The sequence below is a fragment of the Pongo abelii genome, chromosome 18, assembly GCF_028885655.2.
Source record: "Pongo abelii isolate AG06213 chromosome 18, NHGRI_mPonAbe1-v2.0_pri, whole genome shotgun sequence".
Classification (NCBI taxonomy): Eukaryota; Metazoa; Chordata; class Mammalia; order Primates; family Hominidae; genus Pongo; species Pongo abelii.
In genome coordinates this window covers 55650789-55673508 of record NC_072003.2, presented here as the reverse complement: position 1 = coordinate 55673508, position 22720 = coordinate 55650789, and the positions used below count along the sequence as shown (strand labels likewise).

At 40.1% G+C, this 22720-nt stretch overlaps 1 protein-coding gene across 2 annotated transcripts in view; it reads left to right on the top strand.

The window, feature by feature from the left end:
• The window catches only part of AMFR (autocrine motility factor receptor), a 63306-nt gene that overhangs the window by 6453 nt on the left and 34133 nt on the right, over positions 1–22720 (top strand). For both annotated transcript variants that reach the window (XM_009250739.4, XM_024233778.3), the window contains exons 2-8: positions 5239–5331; positions 9975–10139; positions 11448–11600; positions 14200–14240; positions 14403–14535; positions 16340–16473; positions 17623–17733. In XM_009250739.4, the coding sequence (XP_009249014.3) occupies positions 5239–5331; positions 9975–10139; positions 11448–11600; positions 14200–14240; positions 14403–14535; positions 16340–16473; positions 17623–17733 (830 nt within the window). The remainder of the gene's footprint in view (positions 1–5238; positions 5332–9974; positions 10140–11447; positions 11601–14199; positions 14241–14402; positions 14536–16339; positions 16474–17622; positions 17734–22720) is intronic.

The following is a 22720-nucleotide window of genomic DNA, read 5'->3' as shown; positions in this document are numbered from 1 at the left end:
ATCCACCCACCTTGGCCCCCCGAAGTGCTGAGATTACAGGCATGAGCCACCACGCCTGGCCGTAGTTGAAATACTGTGCTGTAACAGGAGAACTTGTTTTGGTTTGTTACTCATCAGTTTGTCATCATATGGTGAGAAAAATAATGTGGAATTGCAGAATTAGTCAGGTTAGTTTAGTAGATTCTAAACTTTAAAAAAATTTTAAAAAATAGATAATCTATGCTCAGGGTACAAAAGTTAAGGGGTACAGGCCTGGCATGGTGGCTTACGCCTGTAATCTCAGCACTTTGGGAAGCCGAGGCGGGAGGATCACCTGAGGTCAGGAGATTGAGACCAGCCTGGCCAACATGGTGAAACCCATCTCTACTAAAAATACAAAAATTAGCCAGGCATGGTGGCAGGTGCCTGTAATCCCAGCTACTTGGGAAGCTGAGGCAGGAGAATCGCTTGAACCTGGGAGGTGGAAGTTGCAGTGAGCCAAGAACGCGCTGCTGCAGTCCAGCCTGGGCGACAGAGTGAGACTCTGTCTAAAATTAAAAAAAAAAAAAAAAAAAAAAAGTTAAGGGATACAGAAGTGACATGCAGTGAAAAGTAGATCTCTCTCTCTCCCTGTTACCTGCTTCTCTCTTCCAGAAATGGCAATTATCAAATTCTTGTAGTAAGTACTGTTGTGAAGTAGGAGACTAAGAAATATCCAAATTGATCAAGTCCTTGACAGTTCACACCTACATATTATACAAACGCGTGTGCACATATTTCCTTTTTTTTTTTGAGACGGAGTCTTGCTCTGTTGCCCAGGCTGGAGTGCAGTGGCATGATCTCGGTTCACTGCAAGCTCCGCCTCCTAGGTTCACTCCATTCTCCTGCCTCAGCCTCCTGAGTAGCTGGGACTACAGGCGCCCACCACGTGCCTGGATAATTTTTTGTATTTTTAGTAGAGATGGAGTTTGACTGAGTTAACCAGGATGGTCTCGATCTCCTGACCTCTGACCTCGTGATCCGCCTGCCTCGGCCTCCCAAAGTGCTGGGATTACAGGTGTGAGCCACCGTTCCCGGCCTTTTTTTTTTTTTTTTTTTTTTTTGAGATGGAGTCTCACTCTGTCACCTAGGCTGGAGTGCAGTGGCATGATCTTGGCTCACTGCAACCTCCGCCTCCCGAGTTCAAGCGATTCTCCTGCGTCAGCCTCCCGAGTAGCTGTGATTACAGGAGAGCACTACCACCCCTGGCTAATTTTTGTATTTTTAGTAGAGATGGGGTTGCACCATGTTGGTCAGGCTGGTCTCGAACTCCTGACGTCGTGATTCTCCCTCGGCCGCCTCCCAAAGTGCTGGGATTACAGGCATGTTCCACTGCGCCTGATTCAGGGATTTATTTTATTTATTTTAGTTTACTTTTTTAAGCAGTTTTTTTTTTTTTTTCTTTTTTTGAATCAGAGTCTCACTCCGACTGCCCAGGCTAGAGTACAGTGGTGCGATTTGGGCTCATTGCAGCCTCGACCTCCCTGTGTCTAGGGTGATTCTCCCACCTTAGCCTCCCGAGTAGCTGGGACTACAGGCACACACCACCACGCCTGGCTACATTTTTTGTGTTTTTAGTAGAGATGGGGTTTCGTCATGTTGCTCAGTCTGGTCTCGAACCCCTGGAGTCAAGCAACCCACCCCCCTTGGCCTTCCAAAGTACTGGGATTATAGACATGAGCCAGTGCTTTTAAATGAGGAATGCTCCAGTTATGTTTCTTTCAGTATAGGCTGAGAATACTTTATCCAAAATGCTTGGGACCCGAAGTTTTGGATTTGGGATTTTTTTCCTGGATTTTGGAATATTTGCATATACATAATGAAATATTTTGGGGATGGGACCCAAATGTAAACATGAAATTCCTCTGTTTCATATACATCTCGTTCGTAAACATACCCTGAAGGTAGTTTCATTTTTCCCTTAGGGACACTGAGGAAACTTGTAAGTCTGCATTTTGACTGCGACTCATCACATGAGGTCAGGTGTGGAATTTTCCACTTGTGGCGCCATGTTGGTGCTCAGAAAGTTTTGGATTTTGGAGCATTTCAGATTTTGGATTTTTGCATTAGGGTTGCTCAATTGTATTTACAATTTTTCAAGCCTTTGTTAACTGAAGTTGAGAAGTTATATGTATGACACAATATTATTTATTTATGTATTTGAGACAAGGCCTCACTCTGTTGTTCAGGTTGGAGCAATGCAGTGGTGCAATCACGGTTCCCTGCAGCCTTGACCTCCTGGGCTCAAGAGATCCTCCCACCTCAGCCTCCTCAGTAGCTGGGACAACAGGTGCACACTACCCCACCCGGCTAATTTTTGTGTATTTTGTGGAGATGGGTTTTCACTATGTTGGCCAGGCTGGTGTTGAACTCCTGAGTTCAAGCAATCCCCCCACCTTGGCCTCCCAAAGTGCTGGGATTATAGGTGTGAGCTACTGTGCCCGGTCAGTATTTGTAATTAACATATAATCATTATAATTAAGGCATTTTTCTATAAATAGACATGGAATAGTTGTTAATAATCATTAAGGTGTTTTAAAAAACTTTGTTTATAATCTTAATGATTGCTTTCAATCCTTTGTAGCTTTGGTTACAAAGTTCACAGCAGCTTATCTCCTTTTTACATAAATTCCCTTTTTAGTATCAGTATACTCAAGCTTTTTTTTCTTTCCTGCTTAGCCATGTTAATTTTCAAATCTTCATTTAAATTAAAATAGGAAATGGTTGTTCTATGGGTGATGGGATTATAAGAGACTTTTACCTTTTGTTGGATAAATTAAAGATACACATTTTTTATACCTTATTTGAATTCAAAGACTTATTTAGGCTGGGCACAGTGGCTCATGCCTGTAATCCCAGTACTTTGGGAGGCTGAGGCAGACGGATCACTTGAGCCCAGGAGTTCAAGACCAGCCCGGGCAGCATGGTGAAACCATGTCTCTACAAAAAAATACAGAAATTAGTGTGGTAGCTCACACCTGTAATCCCAGCTACTTGGGAGGCTGATGCAGGAGAACAGCTTGAACCTGGAAGGCCGAGGTTGCAGTGAGCGGAGATTGCACCATTGTGCTTCAGTTTGGGCAACAGAGTGAGACTGTCAGAAAAAAAATAAATAAATAGACTTTTATTTAAAGAGTTTGAGAAATAGTAAATAATACTTTATTTTTTGTTTGATAACTTAAGATGTGTGTGACAGTGCTGTTTTGAATAGAGAAATGTTTAAGTGACTCTCAATTTGTTTTTTTTTCTCCATCATTACTCTCATAGTAGCCTGCTTGGCCTTCTGTTAAATTGCTTACCATATTCTATCTCTTGTAGATTCTAAAAGCTCTTCGAGTTTAGGGTTCAGAGCTCCCTCATTTTTCTGATTTCCCACATGCCTCAAACAAGTGCTAAATGTGTTGCATTTATTTTTTAAATTCATATGACTGACTACATGTAAAAACGGGAAGAATTATTTTAAGAAATTGCGTCGTAATAAAGCTGGGGCATGTTTGGCTGGGGGATGTGACATGAGGGGTTGTGGTTTTGTCTTATGACATTTCTCTTAGTTAATGTGGCTGAGATTGGTTAGATCACAATGAAGGTGAGTCTTTTTAGCATCTATTTCATCACCTTAAAAATGAACATTTCAAGTTACCTGAATTGTTTTTTCTTTTTAAAAAATTTTATATATTTTTCAGTAGGGGCAAGGTTTTGCTGTGTTGCCCAGGCTAGTCTCAAACTCCTGGCCTCAAGCAGTCCTCCCACCTTGGTCTCCCAGAGTGCCAGGATTACAAGTGTGAGCCACCACGCTCCTGGTGATCTGGACCATTTTAAATAGGCCTGTTACACAAATTAGGATATTTGGGGCAACTAGTTTGGGCTTTTGTTCCTGGTTGTTTGAAGGATTTAAGTACCAAAAGTTTATTTCTTTAGCAGAACTATTTTTGTTTCAGTCCTTTAAAAATATATTACATACTTCCTTGGCCCATTAGGCAGACAGAATAGAACTAAATTTAATCATTTGTAATGAATCAGGGCTGCCCTTAAGTGTTCTCCCAAAGGAGGGATGGCTGAGGTACTAAACAGACCCTGAGGTGATCTCAGGGATCTTGCTTTCTTAAATTACTCTCCTCTATCCCCTTTCTTCTTTAAAATTATCATTTGCTTTTAAAAGTAGGGGGAAGAATGACTTGTCAAGGGTAATATGGTAAACGTAGTGAATCAGAGGCAGAAGCAACTTTACATTGAATTGGAGTTCCTTTTCATTTGCTCTCAACAAGTCATCTGTACTGTTTTTATCAAGGTCCTTTTGGCTTTTTGGAGTCATTCAGAGTAATGTGATATCCCACACTAATCTCTGGGTTGGGGACAGCTAACTCTTCCATTTTGTAAGCATTAAGATGTGGTGTTTAGGTGTAAGGATATTCATCATTTAGGGTTTTGTTTTGTTTTGTTTTGTTTTGTTTTCAAGTTTTCTCATAGACTGTTGAAGAAGGCCTTGGTTTTGCATTGGTATCCCCAGGTTGCCTTTCATCTCTTAGCCCCTCTCGGGGGTTTTCTTTTCCTGCTGTTTAACCCATTCCATCCCGCTGCAGTGCCACAGAACCTTTTCTTCAAAGCCAACACCAAGCATGGAGAACATTTATCTTTTGGTTGAAAGATTTTTCCATTCCAATAAATGTTAAAATATTCTCTCTGTATATATATATTTTTGTTATTAGTTCCTTATGATGAGACTTTTTTGTGACCATCCACACTCCTACCCCTACCTCCTATTTGTTTGGCAGGGCAGAATCTCTGGGTGCTGGGTTTTACTATTCATGGTAACTTCAGTTTCTAGAACAGTTTTCTTCAAGGCTAACAAAATAATGTCGGAAATGAGGTACTTGGGAAGGACCTGCAGTTTACAAGGTTCATGTAGTTTTGCACATACGGTACAAAGTATACACACAATTCAGTTAAGGATGAAAGATAAGGTGGCCTGCTGGAGGGTGCGTATTGGGACAAGAACTGTGACTTAGCTGGTGAGCTGGTGCCTCTCTTTCCAGTCCTCATCCCTAACACCCCCTCCCCAGAACAGTGTGCCTTTTCAGATATTACTTATCTTGCATTGGGAGAGAACCAGAAAGGCTCAGTCACTGGAAATGATGGCTGAATTCCTAATATGAGATTTTTAGAGCTGCTTTTATTTTTCAGCAGGAAGAAATAAACTTCCTTTCTCTGATTTGTTTACAGGTTCTAGTAAATACTGCTTGCTGTGTTTTGATGTTGGTGGCTAAGCTCATCCAGTGTATTGTGTTTGGCCCTCTTCGAGTGAGTGAGAGACAGGTAAGTCTACACTGCAAGGATGGATTCTTGTGACTAGATTTTTTTTTTAAACTTTGTATTATGATTTCATATGTGTGGAAAAGTTCCATGAATACTACAGAAAACTCCTATATACCCTTTATTATCCAGATTCACCAGTTGTTAATATTTTGTTCCATTTGCTTTAATCTTCACTTTTTATTTATACATACTTTTTTTCTGATTCATTTGAGAGTAAGTTGTGGACATCATTACCCCTTTACCCCTAAATACTTCAGTTTGTATTTTCTAAGAGCAAAGGCATTTTTACAGCACAGTGATTAAAATTAGGAAATTTAACATTGAAAAAATACTTTGTCTAATCCACAGTCCATATTCAGTGTAGCCAAGTTGTCCCAATATTGTTTTTTATAGCTGTTTTTCTTCTTGACTTTTAGGAATGTCGTTTTTTAAAAAGCCTAGATTTGTTTTATTTTGAATGGTCATAAATGTCACTCTGTAGAATGTGGGTTCTCTTCCAAAAGAATTTACCAAGATAATTTTCTCTGTGGGAAGGTGAATTAAGAATCGTTGTTCTAAAAGCATAAAATTAGGTTGGGTGAGATTGTCTGACATTGGAAAGTGACTCAGAATGGGCAGGGGATGCTTTCAATGAAGAATTATGCCACAAGCATACTGTATAGATTGGCAGTTCCCTGAGGATTTGAGTGGGTAGGGTGTAGAATAATTTTTTTTTTTTTTTGAGACGGAGTCTTGCTCTGTCACCCAGGCTGCAGTTCAGTGGCGCAATCTCAGCTTACTGCAACCTCTGCCTCCCGGGTTCAAGCACTTCTCCTGCTTCAACCTCCCAAGTAGCTGGGAATACAGGTGTGCACCACAGCTAATTTATGTGTTTTTAGTAGAGACAGGATTTCGCCACGTTGGCTGGGCTGGTCTCAAACTCCTGACCTCAGGTGATCCGCCTGCCTTGGCCTCCCAAAGTGCTGGGATTACAGGCGTGAGCCACTGTGCCCGGCATGGTATGTTTTAAAGTAAGAATTTAGAACTGGCCTTCAAAATCACAACATAAGAACAAAATTGTGTTTTATTCTGTCTTATCTCAGTGATAAAACACAGGAACCTACTATATGAAAAGCACAACAGCAGCTTTACTTTATGTTCAGAGTGTTCCATTCTCTCCTTACCTACCTTTTTCAACCCAAATTTCCTTTTATAAAATCAGCTGAAGTCCTAGTTTAGAGCTGACATGTATTACTTGGTGGTTGAGCCCTTGGATGCTGTTGTGAACAGGACTATTTTGTATTCTCAGAGATTTTTCATTTTCAGCACTTTCTCCAGTATCGACTCTAGAGGTCTCCCAGATAGGTTGTAAATGCTGCCTTTTTGTTTTTTTTTTCTTTTGAGACAGTGTCTTGCTCTGTCACCCAGGCTGGAGTGCAGTGGTGCGATCTCTGCTCACTGCAGTCTCAACCTCCTGGGCTCCAGCAGTCTCCTCCCATCTCAGCCTCCTGAGTACCTGAGACTACAGGCATGTGTCACACCCGGCTAATTGTTTTGGTATTTGTAAAGACAGAATTTCACCATGCTGCCTAGGTTGGTCTCGAACTGTTGAGTTCAAGCAGTCCGCCCGCCTCAGCCTCCCAAAGTGCTGGAATTATAGGTGTGAGCCACTTCTACTGGCTTAAATGCTTCTTTTGATACTTCTTCAAGTTTTTCTTCAAATTTTTTATTTGTGGACCAGAAATTGGTCAGGCCAGGCAGGCTTGGTGGATTGATCTAGCACCAGTGGGCATTATATATTTTCTTTTCCCTAAAAGGTTAGTTCTATCAGGTTGAAATTTATAGAAAGTATAACCTTGGAGTATTTTAGAGATTTTTTAACTAGATCCAGAGGTAATTATAATGAGTATATTTCTTATTCAGCTCCACTTTCGTTTTTTTCAGCATCGATCGCATCTTCCCTGCTGTTCTGTGTTGGTTTATTTTATGTTTAATGTCATCCAGTAGCATCAATTAGAAACCATTTTGAGTTAGAAATCTCTAGGATTGACATGGGTTTGCTCTGTGGGTGCTTAAAGTTCTAGAAATAGAGTAATGCTAGATGCAAAGACATCGAATATCTAAAATGATTAAAATGTTAAGTGGAGGTTTAGAGCAAGGAAGCTTTTTGATGTTTTTTTAAGTGCTTAGTGCCTAGTATGGCACTTGTCTAACCATTTCACATATATTATGTATAATTCCCCCAACAATTCTATGAGGTATATGCTGTTATTATAAGACCTATTGTATGGATGAGGAAACTAAAGCACAGGGATGTTAAGTGACTTTCCCAAGGTCACACAGAAACTAAATGGCAGAGCCAAATGGCAGTGTCATTCAAAACCAGGGCACAAAATGTCCTAAGTTCACCTTGTACTTTCCCTGCACCAGGTCTGGAAACAGACATTTCACCAACGATTCCTAGTTCACGTAATTGGGCAATGATATTTAGAAGCCAAGTTGTATACTGGCTGAGTGTGCTCATTGCTACTAGGGTGTCTCTGCCCTTTTGGTGGATAGAGTTAGGGCATACTCTGTGATTTTTTTCCACTTTATTTTGTTCTCTACAGAAGATGTCCGGTCAGAGTACAGTGTGTTTAAGTTCTCAAAATCTTTAAGGAGTCACGTTATTAATTTGTAGTACATTTTGCTTTTTTGTGTTTATTTTTTGAATTTGTGAAACATTTACATGGTTCCAAATTACATATAAAAGCATTCTTTTGGGAGACCAAGGTGGGATCACTTGAGCCCAGGAGTTTGCGACCAGCCTTGGCAACAGAGGGAGGCCCCATCTCTGCAAAATATAAAAAACATTAGCCGGGCATGATGTCATGTGCCTGTAATCCCAGCTACTCAGGAGGCTGAGGTGGGAGGATCGCTTGAGTGCAGGAGTTTGGGGCTGCAGTGAGCTACTACTGGGCCACTGCACTCCAGCCAGGATGACAGAGTGAGACCCTGTCTCTTTAAAAAAAAAAAAAAAAAAAAAAAAGAATATTTAGAATCATGCTTCCATTCTTATCCTCTTCAGTCAGTTCTCCCTGACCCCCCAGACGGCTTGATAGTCTATTTTAACATGTGGGGGAACTAGACCCTCCTTATTGCTCTCCTATTTCAGGGTTAGTGAAGATTGTTAAAACTGGAAGCCCTCTGTGTAAAAGAGTACAGTGAAGCAAATATGCATACACACTGCCCATGAGAATGTACACTTACAGGACTGCTTTGGAAGTTAGGTAGATTTTACTATAAACCATAAAAATCTTTGCAATTTTTGATTTGACAGTGCTGAAGTAACTCATACAAAGATACATACAAAAATATTCATCACAATTTTTTTTTTTTTTTGAGACAGAGTCTTGCTCTGTTGCCCAGGCTGGAGTGCAGTGGCATGATCATGGCTCCCTGCAACCTCGACCTCCCAGGTTCAAGCAATTCTCATGCCTCAGCCTCCCGAGTAGCTGGGATTACAGGCTTGTGCCACCATGCTCAGCTAATTTTTGTATTTTTAGTAGAGACAGGATTTTGCCATGTTACCCAGGCTGGTCTCGAACTCCTGGGCTCAAGTGATCCGCCTGCCCTGGCCTCCCAAAATGCTGGGATTTCGTGCATGAGCCACCATGCCCGGCCCTCATTATAATGTTTTTTTTGCATGGTAAAAATTTTAAAACAGTTTCAGTGTCCATCTTTAGCCATTGAAACGGTATATTGGTATATTCAGAGAATATTCATTGACATTGGTAAGGTTCTAACAATACGACAGGTGAAAGAAAGCCTTGTAGAAAAATTAATGTGTTTTGTACATAGGGAAAAGACAAGAAAATTCATAAAAATGTTAAGGCAGCATTTTTCATTTTCTTTGTACTTTTTATGCCCCATTTATTATGGGCTGCCAAGTGGTTGTGTTATTTTTTAATTTGAAGAATTGTTTTAAAAAAGTCTATTCTTTCCTATTGTGTAAGAATCTGGAAGGTAGAGGTAGTAAAAATGATAGCCCTTGCCATTCTTTTTCATTGTGCATTAAAAATGTAAGCATTTTTTTCTTTTTTTTGAAAGAAGGTCTTGCTCTGTCACCCAGGCTGGAGTGCAGTGGCATGATGATGGCTCACTGTAGCCTCAACCTCCTGGGCTCAAGCAATCCTCCCACCTTAGCCTCCTGAGTAGGTGGGACTACAGGTGTGCACCACCATTCCCAGCTAATTTTTGTATTTTTTTTTTTGGTAGAGACGGAGTTTCACCATGTTGCCCAGGCTCATCTCAAACTCTTGAGCTCAAGCTGTCTACCCGCCTCAGCCTCCAAAAGTAGTGGGATTACAGATATGAGCCACTGCGCCTGGCCTATTTCTTAATATATAAGTTACTAAACTAATATCACTATCCTTTGAATAGCTAACATTCCATAATTGATTTAGGGTTATAGTCCAAAGTTTACAGATTACTTTCTGGGTGTCTTACCTCTATTCTTCAGATGGCTGCTTTTTTTTTTTTTTTTTTCTGTTTTCTTAAGGACAAGTGTTAGAAAGCCAAGTGCAGAATATATCTTCCATAGAAGTCAGCTTTTGTTATGGTAACTTCCCTCAAATGGGGTAGGTGTGATGGTACTCACCTTCATAAACATTTTTCTTTTTTAGCATCTCAAAGACAAATTTTGGAATTTTATTTTCTACAAGTTCATTTTCATCTTTGGTGTGCTGAATGTCCAGACAGTGGAAGAGGTGGTCATGTGGTGCCTCTGGTTTGCCGGACTTGTCTTTCTGCACCTGATGGTTCAACTCTGCAAGGATCGATTTGAATACGTGAGTTTTTAGCCAGGCTTTTTGCTTGCTTAATCACACGTTTGCCAGCTTTGAATTGTGTAATGTGAATGAGCCACAGCAGGCATGGTCAGGGTAGCTCTCCTGGGAAGACTTCTAGATCAGGCCCCCATTGCCTGTTTCTTGAATAACTTTCTACAGCAGCCAAGAGATGCAGAATCGTTGTCTCCTGGGGAGCTTTCTTCCCAACCCCATAGTGTTTACTTAACTGCTCACGTGGGGTTACTTCACCTGTGCAGACTGTTTTGTTCACAGTGCAAGGAAACCTTGATACATAAACAATAAAATCTGGTCTTTTCTAGATATTTTCTGTTCTAGTCTCCTTGTGTCTCTCCCAGCTTACTCTGGTTCGTGGAGCTCTTCTTTCTGAGTAGTTTATACTATTTCCACCCCGGGCCAGGACTGAATTAGCTCCCTCAGCTTCCTTCGTTGCAGAAGTGAATCCTTTTATGTCTGGTACAAGATCTGTCACTTGGTTTCAGATCATAGCTGTATGAGTGAACCTCCAACCCATTAGTGACCTGAAGTAGTCTCATGAGTCCCAGATAAATGTGCACCTACAGTGCTGCCCCTCAGTTAAACCCACTCCAGGGCCTTGTTTTTCCCTGTCTTTACCCAGTCCACGTGGACCTTGCACCTTGGTTTGAGTTAATCTCACTCTCAAAGCCTTTATTTCTTTCACATTCAACCCTCATTTTAAGTCACAAACAGGAGCTTCTAACCTCCCAAACTGTTTTTTTTAATCTCTGCCTGTGACCTCAGGAGTTGCAGCTCCAGGCCTTCTTTTCAGACTGTTGCCTCTCCTTGCATAATGCTGACATCACGTTGTAGTAGTGGTAAATCTGTGCCTGGATTGCATTTCAATTGTCCTAGCCCTAATAGACTGGGAATGCCAATTTCAGAGAGGAGGACTAGAGCAAGATTGAGAAAGAAACACAACAGAACAGTCACTGTCCTGAGTCCTGTTGAAGGTGAGAGGAGAGAGTTGTATACCCTCGGAACATTGCTTCTAGAGGTTTATAATCCCAGTGCTAGGAGGATCTTTGAGAGTAAGGGATAAAAATATAATGCATATTGTTATATTCAGTAAATTAAATGACAAGAATCTCTAAATATCAGCTCGTGCTCATATTTGGGTTATTGGAGAATAGGACCATATAGTAATGGGATGCTTTTCTGTGCTTAGCACAGAACCCTAAGCAGAGAAGCCAAGATTGACCTTGAATTTCTCAGTGAAGTTTAACACTTCCATGAAGAAGAATGAGCAGTTTCCTACTGTGTGCATTTCAGCTTTCCTTCTCGCCCACCACACCGATGAGCAGCCACGGTCGAGTCCTGTCCCTGTTGGTTGCCATGCTACTTTCCTGCTGTGGACTGGCGGCCGTCTGCTGCATCACCGGCTACACCCACGGAATGCACACCTTGGCTTTCATGGCTGCAGAGGTGAGATACTGGACGCAGGACTTGCTCAGATCGTGTTTCTGTCTGTTTTCAAGGAAGCTGGATGTTTGACAAGTTATTTTCCCCATGAAATGACAGGTGGATATTTGGTCTTTCATTTTAACAGGCATTTTAGTTCCTTTTTGTGTGTTGGGTACTGGTACTGAATGCTTTTGTGTGGTATTTTATGTAATTCTTTCTTTACATAGGATATAAAGATTTTACAAAATAATGAATATATAAACTGTACTCATCATTTTGAAGGAAAAATCTGGTCTATTCATGAATATTTTAAGATTTAAAAATTTTTCACTCTTTTAAACCTTTCTGAAAATACCAATTTCTGTTCAGTAGAAATAAAAATTCTCCAGCCTGGCCAATGTGGTGAAACCCTGTCTCTACTAAAAATACAAAAAAAAATTAGTTGGGCGTGGTGACGCACGTCTGTAGTCCCACCTGCTTGGGAAGCTGAGGCGGGAGAATTGCTTGAACCCGGGAGGCGGAGGTTGCAGTGAGCTGACATTGCGCCACTGCACTCCAGCCTGCGTGACAGAGTGAGACTCTGTCTCAAAAAAAAAAGAAATAAAAATTCTTTGTATGTCCTTATATTTAATGGCTATATTTGCTTTTTCTTCAGGCCAAAGGCAAAATACTTTTATCTTACCCATAATTAGTATTATTAATTAAAAAATGAGATATTAGATAAACTGAAGCTAATTGGCCAATATCAGAACACTTACTACATTTGAACTACTCATTGGGAATTTGGTAGAGCAGAGTTAAAGTTTATTTCTGTTTGACAGCATTCATTTTTGAGTACATTTAGTAGTTTAAGTAAAATTAGAAAAGGAACATTTAAATACATAATGTTAATTATCATATTATAATATTGTAATTAAAATACAATAGTCCTAATATAAAAGGATATGTAATCTTAGGTGAATACTTCTGTATATGAAAAATATACAACCGTATTTCGTCTTGACAGAAAATCTGTTGAAAAATCCATTTACACTGACTTGTTTGCTTTAGATATATTTTATTGCAAAGCACAGTTAGAATGATACTTACGTTTGCCTTTTTTTGATTCTCTAACTTTCAACTAATATAATATTATCCAAACTTTGAAAAGGATATACCTAAAAATAAGCACATTTAACTTAGGCCTGTCAGATCATACTATAGTATATACTTTTATTTTAGCTTGTTACTGTTTATTCTTTTAAGATAATTTATCATATTACAGATTTGATATTTTAAACTAAATCATTTCTTATATTCATAGTGTTTCTCTCTCCTGTAAAATATTTTTCACTTACAAATGGGAATTTCATCTAAAACATAAATAATGTAATAGTTTTATTCTACTAGATTAAGAGGACTTTTTTTCGTAATGAAAAAATTTTTTTTTTTTTTTTTTTGAGACAAGGTGTCATTCTGTTGCCCGGGCTGGAGTGCAGTGGTGTGATCTTGGCTTACTGCAGCTTCCATCTTGTGGGCTCAAGTGATCCTCTCATTTCAGTCTTCTTAGTAGCTGGGACCACAGGCATGAACCACCATGCCTGGCTAATTTTTGATTTTTTGGTAGAGATGGGGTTTTGCCATGTTACCAGGCTGGTCCTGAACTCCTGAGATCAAGCAGTCGGCCTGCCTCGACCTCCCAAAGTGCTGGGATTACAGGTGTGAGCCACTGTACCTGGCCGTCAATTTTTATAATAAAAAAATACTCTTCGAGACCAGGCTAGCCAACATAGCAAGACCTTGTCTCTACAAAAAAAAAAAAAAAAAAGCCATGAGAGGCTTATTTTGTCTCTCTCCTCTCTTCTCCTCTCCTCTCCTCTCCCCTTCCCCTTCCCCTTCCCTTTCCCCTTCCCCTTCCACTTCTACTTCTTCCCCATCCCCTTCCCCTTCCCCTTCCCCTCTGACAGGGTCTGGGGTCCGGCTCTGTCACCCAGGCTGGAGTGCTGTGGTGCAATCTCTGCTTACTGCAGCTTCCACCTCCCAGGCTCAATCCATCCTCCCACCTCAGCCTCCCAAGTAGCTGGGACTACCGGCATGTGCCACATGCCCACCTAATTTTTGTATTTTTTGTAGAGATGGGGTTTCACCATGTTACCCAGGCTGGTTTTGAACTCCTAAGCTTGAGCAATCCTCCTGCCTCGGTCTCCCAAAGTGCTGGGATTAAAGGTGTGATGTGGCTGGCCTTATTTTGCTTTTGATTGCTGTCATTCTTTTTTCTGCTGGTGGACAAAGGGAGTGCACAAAGCACTAGGGAGAGAGCAGGTCCTCGTGTCTAGGATAGCAGTACCTGAACTATACTTGGAATTACAGCATCACCCTTCTAAGTAATCAGTGATAGTGACTTAATGCTGTGTGAAATAGAATTGATGGATATTAACAGGACTTTTCCTCACTAAAAGTTGGGTTTCTAGGTCATAAAAATATTTTACAGAAATTTGAAGCAGAGAAAATAAAATAATAGGTAAACTTGAACAATCTGCTTTTTAATTGAACTGAGAAATGTTTGTCTTTTATCATTTTATAAAAAGTTTGGCCTGAGCAATGCTACATTTTACTAAAAAGAAAATATCCTTTTTTATAGTCTCTTCTTGTGACAGTGAGGACTGCTCATGTGATTTTACGGTGAGTGAAATTGGGGAGGGAAGTGATGGAGGCCTACTCATACAGTTGATTTTAAGATGTAGCAGGTATGAAATATATAAAAATTGGACTAAATTACAACATGGTTAAACCAAATTCAGTTGTAACAGTAAATTACTAAGGTGTTTTCTCTCTTCATTACAGATACGTAATTCACCTCTGGGACCTCAACCACGAAGGGACGTGGGAAGGAAAGGGGACGTATGTCTATTACACAGACTTCGTCATGGAGCTCACTCTCCTGTCCCTGGACCTCATGCACCATATTCACATGTTGGTAAGTTTCCTCAGAAGGAGCTCTAACAGAGGGCAAGCCTTTCAGAATCAGGAACAGTAATGGTTTCATCATTAAAAAATGAAACTTTAGAAATAAGATGTGGATGGACTACTTAAAAGACTAAAAATGAATGTGGCTGCAAAACCTCCCTCTTTTTGCCACTGGGTGTGGGGCAGTGCCATGGAACTGCTTTGGCTGGTGCCTAACTCAGGAGGTGTTTGCTGTCCTGGGAGACTTAGTTAACTCTGCTGACCAAGTCGATAGATTATTCTTTTAGCATGAAATTAAGGAGCTGCCTTTCCCCATAGTTTCTATGGCTTTAAATATTTAGCAGTTACTTTGTAGGTGGTAATGGGAATTCCTGCAGTGTTAGCTACTTCACAGATTTATACATTTTCCATCTTTGTAATTAAAAAAAGTCTTTATACTTAATTCCTACATTCCTACTACCATCATTGTTTACATTTTACTTTGGTATGTTAGAAGTTACAGTGTCGTAGATCTGCTTCATTGGTTGGCCCTTCAGTGATCTAATAATGGTGAGAATTAAAATAGTTGGTGGGCAATTTATTTAAATTATAAGCCTAGCAAGTAGCATTTTAAAATTATTGGGCTAGACATGGCACATTTCTAAGTCTACTTTTTGAAAGAAACTTTGAAAACATACTTTTTAAAGAAAGTATGTAATTCTTTTTTTTAAAAAAGAGCCTCGGCTGGACGCGGTGGCTCACGCCTGTAATCCCAGCTACTGGGGAGGCTGAGGCAGAGAATTGCTTGAACCTGGGAAATGGAGGTTGCAGTGAGCCGAGATCACGCCACTGTACTCTATCCTGGGCGACAGGGTGACACTCCGTCTCAAAAAAAAGCCTCCCTCCCCCCTCAAAAAGGGGACAAACAAATGGCCAAAGATAACTGTTAAGATTTTTTATCTTCTTTTTTAAATTTTAATTTTTTTCCTCATGCTTGTATTTTTTTTGTATTTAACTGCTTCTTTTAATGTATTTTTTGTATTATGTATTTTGTATTTATGTATTTTGTATTTTTATGTATTTTGTATTTAACTGATTTTTATGTATTTGAGTACATACATTCATAAATTGAGATCATATTTTAGACATATAGTTTTTTTTTTTTAAAACTAATGTATTATGAACATTTTCCTATGCTAGCATCAGTTCTTCTAAGCCATTTTAATACTTTCAGGATAAAAATGTCATCGGATAGCTGTACCATGATTTAATAAACCACATCCCATAATGGGTTATTTAGATTATATTTGGTTGTTTGCTATTTCACATTTTACATATTTTTTATCATGTATTAGTTTGATAAAGATAGTTATATCTTGCTTTTTTCATTTATCTGATACTATCTTCCCATAATTGACCTTCAGAACTGTTATATATACAAATATAATAGTAATATGTAGTTATATAGTATAATAAATGTAATTAATGACTATATAATTTTACATTATATGAGTTTACAACCTAACTGTTCTTCTGCTGGGCATTTTGTTCATTTTCATATTTTCTGTTTTATAATTGCATGGATAGACATCTTTTTGCATAAAGCTTTTCCATTTCTGATGAGTTTCTCAGGAAAGATGACTGGCATTGGAGCACCTAGGCTGACGAGGATGTGCATTGTTTAGAGTAATGAGATAAATCTGTGTATTTCCTTTCTGAAAGACATTGCAGTTCACCATCACCAACAGTGAAGAGCTTCCGCTGCATACTGCGCCTTCATCACTAGCAAGTTCACGTTCGCTTTTTCCATGTATTTTATTCTCTTTCTCTCTAAGTTATTTGGCAACATCTGGTTATCCATGGCCAGCCTGGTCATCTTTATGCAGCTGCGTTACCTGTTTCATGAGGTGCAGCGTCGAATTCGTCGGCACAAGAACTATCTACGTGTGGTTGGAAACATGGAGGCCAGGTAAGGAAGCACAAGTTGATGTTGCCTAAGTTTACTCATTTTAGCTTTTTAATAACAGCAGATCCCAGAGTATGTCAGAATGTATGTTTGTAAACTGCTAACAGAGTGGTGGAGAGGAGAGGCTCTGGAGTCAGACTGCCCGGGTGTGAATCCCCACTTAGGTGCTGTGTGATTTGGGGCAATTTACTTCACCTCTAAATTAGGGATGAAAACAGAACCTTCTGCCTGAACTATTGGGAGAATTTGGTGAGATAATTCATGTACTTAGAATGGTACTGGGCACATAGTGCTCAGTATTAGGCTCTTATTCATCATGATTTTATTGTCATAATTATCAAATAGACACTTCACTGGGCTTCTGCCCTGTTCATTTCCTGAAAGTGGGTCTCAGTTGTTCTTTGCACATGCATGTTTACACACACATACTTAACCTCATTGAAGGAGGCACTCTTTTGCCAAGCTGGGGCTAAGCCACGCCTGGAGGTGCAAGATTAATGGGTATCCTCTTTGCGCCCAGGGGGACGGCTTGGATCCCTTCTTTGTGGCCAGGGACACAGATTGGATCTCTGGGGGCCTTACTTCTCTGATTTGTCCGGATATGGTCTCCGAGGTCTTCACTAACAGCAGCCATTATTATTATTATTTTGGAGATGGAGTCTCACTCTGTCACCCAGGCTAGAGTGCAGTGGCACAATCTCAGCTCACTGCAACCTCCGCCTCCCAGGTTGAAGCAATTCTCCTGCCTCAGCCTCCTGAGTAGCTGGGATTGCAGGCGCCCGCCCACCACACCTGGCTAATTTTTGCATTTTTAGTAGAGACAGGGTTTCACCATGTTGGTTAGGCTGGTCTTGAACTCCTGACCTCATGATCCGCCTGCCTCGGCCTCCAAAAGTGCTGGGATTATAGGTATAAGCCTCCGTGCTCGGCCTAGCAACCATTATTTAGACAAAGTTCCTGTGCATAAGTTACTCACTTTTGAATGGGCTTTGAAGGTAAATTATATTTTTGATTATCAAGAATGTTTTGCTGAACATGCTTTCTCTGTAACTGTGCTGTCATACAGGCGCAGTCTATCAAGTGCTGTTTAGTGTGCATGTGGAACTGACCGAGGTTGTTCCACACAAGGCTGGGCTTGTTTTGTTTCCACAGGTTTGCAGTTGCAACTCCAGAGGAGCTGGCTGTCAACAATGACGACTGTGCCATCTGTTGGGACTCCATGCAGGCTGCGCGGAAACTGCCCTGCGGACATCTTTTCCACAAGTAGGAGCTTTGTGAAGGGCCATGTGGGATGGGTGTTCTGTCCAGGGCGTGTGTGTGTGCTTTGTGTACCCAGGCTCGAGACTCATCCTAGTGGAGGAGTGGGGACATTACCTCAGCCTGGTCTTGCTGCTGGCACTGAGTGTTCTGGGAAGCTCTTGGGTATCCTTCTTTGTTCCTTAGCCTCTTCTCTACATCATAGGACTGTTTCCCACCCATAGTTTACCGTCTTGGTTTCTGGGTATGGTAGCTGTCTTCATATTTCTTCTCCATTTTAGCTCTGAAGTATAGCAAATATGCCTGTAAGATTTAAAAGGATTAGTGGGGAGTCCTTGCTTTCAGACAGCTTATTATCTAACTGGGAGAGAGAATATATAATTTTGCATTTTGTACATGCCCAAAAGAAGCCTAAAAGCACAGCAGAGAAGTGGATTGAGATGGGACTAGACCAGGACCACTAAACAGCACAGAAGAGCTGTGTCTGTTATCGAGGATTACAAATAGTCTCTTCTGTAATCCTTCCAGATGGAAGTAGATCTGAGATGTCATTGGAGTTCTGTCTGTCTCACGTAAATGACTGTGTATAGGTTTGGTGTTTTGATGTTGATGGACCTTGAGGTATCTTTTGGCCTTTTGCATGTGTTTTCAATTTTGCATATTGGGAAAGTTCTGATCTTTGCATCTTTAATCTTCCTTTCTTTATTTTATAGTCTCAAAGAGTTTTTCTTCTTCATATGGGAGCTAGAGTCTCAGTAACTGAACACATTTGTTGACAGATTTTTTTTTTTTTTTAATGTGCTGAGTGCTGTGTTAGGCTCTGGGGATAAAATGAAAATGACCAGTGTGGTCATTGCTTTCCTGTAGCTTACAGTCGAATGGAGGAGTCAAAAGTGAATGAACCAGGCATATTTATGAATTTTAAAGTATCAATGAGATAAGTGCTTTAAAGCAAGGGAACATGGTTCTTGAGAGCTTGTAATGAAAAAATCCAACTCAAACTTGAAGGAAGTGACTCTTGAGGATAAGGAGGAGTTAAGTCAACAAAAAGGAGGGATCACATGGTACTAGGTACTTGAGAGAGAGGGAGCATCTGTGCAGCAGGAAGAAATGGAAGAGACTAAAAGAGAAGCTGTGTGGCCGATCCCAGAGAGTAAAGGAGAGGGGTGTCTGCTGAGGCAGGAGACACGTAGGCAGGGTCTGGAGGACCTTTGGGAGTGGTGAGATGCTATTGAATGTTAAGGACTGGCAGGTTAGATTTGCTGTTTGAAAAGATCCAGGGGGATTGGTTAGTAATGGTTGCAGCGGTTCAGGGGTAATCCCAGCACTTTGGGATGCTGAGGCAGGTGGATCACCCGAGGTCAGGAGTTTGAGACCTGCCAGACCAACATGGTGAAACCCCACCTCTACTAAAAATACAAAAAAATTAGCTGGGCATGGTGGCAGGTGCCTGTAATCCCAGGTACTTGGGAGGCTGAGGTAGGAGAATAGCTTCAACCTGGGAGGTGGAGGTTGCAGTGAGCTGAGATTGCGCCATTGTACTCCAGCCTGGGCAACAAGAATGAAACTCCATCTGAAAAAAAAAAAAGTAACTTGGACTCTGGTGGTAGAAGTAGAGTTAGTGAGAAGACAGATTTGAGGGGATCAGGAAGGATGTGGTGCTAGACCGGCCGAGGGAAAGTGAGGAATGAAAGAGGTACCAGGGTTTCTCTAGTTATGCAGGTTGGGCAGTTGGGTGTAGAGTGGTGCTGTTCGTTGAGGTTGGGAAGACGAGGGAATTTGCACACATTTCTCAAAATTATTTCAGTTAACCCCTAAGGAGCTTGGAGGCTAGTGGGGAAGAATAACTCAGAATAACTCTATTTTAGCTCAGAGGTAATATTTTCAAGCATATGGTTAGATTAATTTTAGGATTTAATTTCTTTGATTGAGGCAAAATTCAGATAATATACATTTAACCATTTTAAAGTGTACAGTTCAGTGGCTGTTAATGTGTTCACAGTGTTATGCAACCACCCTTCTCGCTAGTTTCAAAACCTTTTTATCACTCCACAATAGTGCCCCTTAGTCACTAAGTAAGCGCTCTCTATTCCTTCCTTCTCCATCACCTGGCAACCACTAATCCACTTTCTGTCTCTATGGATTTACCTATTCTGGACATTTCATATAAAGGAATCATATAACATGTGACTTTTTGTGACTGGCCTCTTTCACTTAGTATTTTTTGAGGTCACCCAAGTTGTAGCATGTATCAGTACTTTTTATGGGTGAATTTAAATAATTTTATAAATTAAACAATCAGTTTATCCATTCATCCATTGGTGGACATTTGGGTTGTTTCCACATTTTGACTATTGTGAATAATGCTGCTAGGAACATGAGCTTGTAAGAAGTATCTGTTTGAGGACTTGTTCTCACTTCTTTTGGGTATATGCCTAGGAGTGGAATTTCTGGATCATATGATAATTCTATGTTTAACTTTTGAGGAAACGCCAAAGTGGTGCAGCAGCTGTACCACTTGATATTCCCACCAACAATACCTGAGGGGTCTAGTTTCTTCATACTCTTGCCAACACTTGTCATTTTCTATTTTTGTTATTATAGCCATTCTCGTGGGTGTGAAGTGTTTTCTCATTATGGTGAATTTTGTTTTGTTTTTTAGTAATAATTCTTACATATAGTTTTTTTTATTCTGGTAAAATATAACATAAAATTTACCATTAGTCATTTTTAAGTATATGGTCTGGTGGCATGAAGTACAATCACATTGTTGTATAGCCTTCATCACCATCTAGCTCCAGAACTTTTTTGTCTTATGAAACTGAAATTGTCTCCAGTATATAGCAAGTCCCTCTCTGCTCGTCCCAAAGCCCTTGGCAACCACCATTCTATTTTTTTGACTCTATGAATTACTCTAGATACCTCTGTTGGCTTTGGGTTTAGTTTGCTATTTTTCTGGTTCTATAGGCATAAAGTTAGATTTTTGATTTGAGAGCTTTCTTCTTTTTAGGCATTTTCTGCTGCAGATTGGCCTCTGAGCATTGCTTCAGCTGCATCTCATAAGTTTGGATATGTTGTGTTTTTGTTTTCATTTGTCTCAAAGTGTCTCATTTCCCAAGTGATTTCTTTTTTTTTTTTTAATATCTGTAAATTTACAGGTAAACTATAGTTTATTTTTAAAATAAGAGCAAACTTCAGTTAAATTATCAAAGAAACATGTAGAGATATATGTGTATACGTATATATATGTATATACACATATATCTCTACATTTCAAGGGATATATATATCTATATCCATATATATGTAGAGATATATATATCCCTTGAAAATACATATCCCTTCAAAATATTCACTTCCTTTTCCAATATTGGAGTGCAGCATAGTGTATCATTTTTATATATATATGTATGTATGTATTTATTATACTTTAAGTTCTAGGGTACATGTGCACAATGTGCAGGTTTGTTACATATGTATACATGTTCCATGTTGGTGTGCTGCACCCATTAACTCGTCATTTACATTAGGTATATCTCCTAATGCTATCCCTCCCCGCTCCCCCAACCCCACAACAGGCCCCGGTGTGTGATGTTCCCCTTCCTGTGTCCAACTGTTCTCATTGTTCACTTCCCGCCTATGAGTGAGAACATGTGGTGTTTGGTTTTTTTGTCCTTGCGATAGTTTGCTGAGAATGATGGTTTCCAGGTTCATCCATGTCCCTACAAAGGACATGAACTCATCATTTTTTATGGCTGCATAGTATTCCATGGTGTATATTTGCCACATTTTCTTAATCCAGTCTATCATTGTTGGACATTTGGGTTGGTTCCAAGTCTTTGCTATTGTGAGTAGTGCCGCAATAAACATAACATGTGTATGTGTCTTTATAGCAGCATGATTTATATTCCTTTGGGTATATACCCAGTAATGGGATGGCTGGGTCAAATGGTATTTCTAGTTCTAGATCCCTGAGGAATCGCCACACTGACTTCCACAATGGTTGAACTAGTTTACAGTCCCACCAATAGTGTAAAAGTGTTCCTATTTCTCCACATCCTCTCCAGCACCTGTTGTTTCCTTTTTAATGATCATCATTCTAACTGGTGTGAGATGATATCTCATTGTGGTTTTGATTTGCATTTCTCTGATGGTCAGTGATGATGACCATTTTTCATGTGTCTGTTGGCTGCATAAATGTCTTCTTTGGAGAAGTGTCTGTTCATATCCTTTGCCCACTTTTTGATGGGGTTGTTTTTTTCTTGTAAATTAGTTTGAGTTCTTTGTAGATTCTGGATATTAGCCCTTTGTCAGATGAGTAGATTGCAAAAATTTTCTCCCATTCTGTAGGTTGCCTGTTCACTCTGATGGTAGTTTCTTTTGCTGTGCAGAAGCTCTTTAGTTTAATTAGATCCCATTTGTCAATTTTGGCTTTTGTTGCCATTGCTTTTGGTGTTTTACACATGAAGTCCTTGCCCATGCCTGTGTCCGGAATGGTATTGCCTAGGTTTTCTTCTAGGGTTTTTATGGTTTTAGGTCTAACATTTAAGTCTTTAATCCATCTTGAATTAATTTTTGTGTAAGGTGTAAGGAAGGGATCCAGTTTCAGTTTTCTACATATGGCTAGCCAGTTTTCCCAGCACCATTTATTAAATAGGAAATCCTTTCCCCATTTCTTGTTTTTGTCAGGTTTGTCTAAGATCAGATGGTTGTAGATGTGTGGTATTGTTTCTGAGGGCTCTGTTCTGTTCCATTGGTCTATATCTCTGTTTTGGTATCAGTATCATGCTGTTTTGGTTACTGTAGCCTTGTAGTATAGTTTGAAGTCAGGTAGCATGATGCCTCCAGCTTTGTTCTTTTGGCTTAGGATTGACTTGGCAATGCGGGCTCTTTTTTGGTTCCATATGAACTTTAAAGTAGTTTTTTCCGATTTTGTGAAGAAAGTCATTGGTAGCTTGATGGGGATGGCATTGAGTCTATAAATTACCTTGGG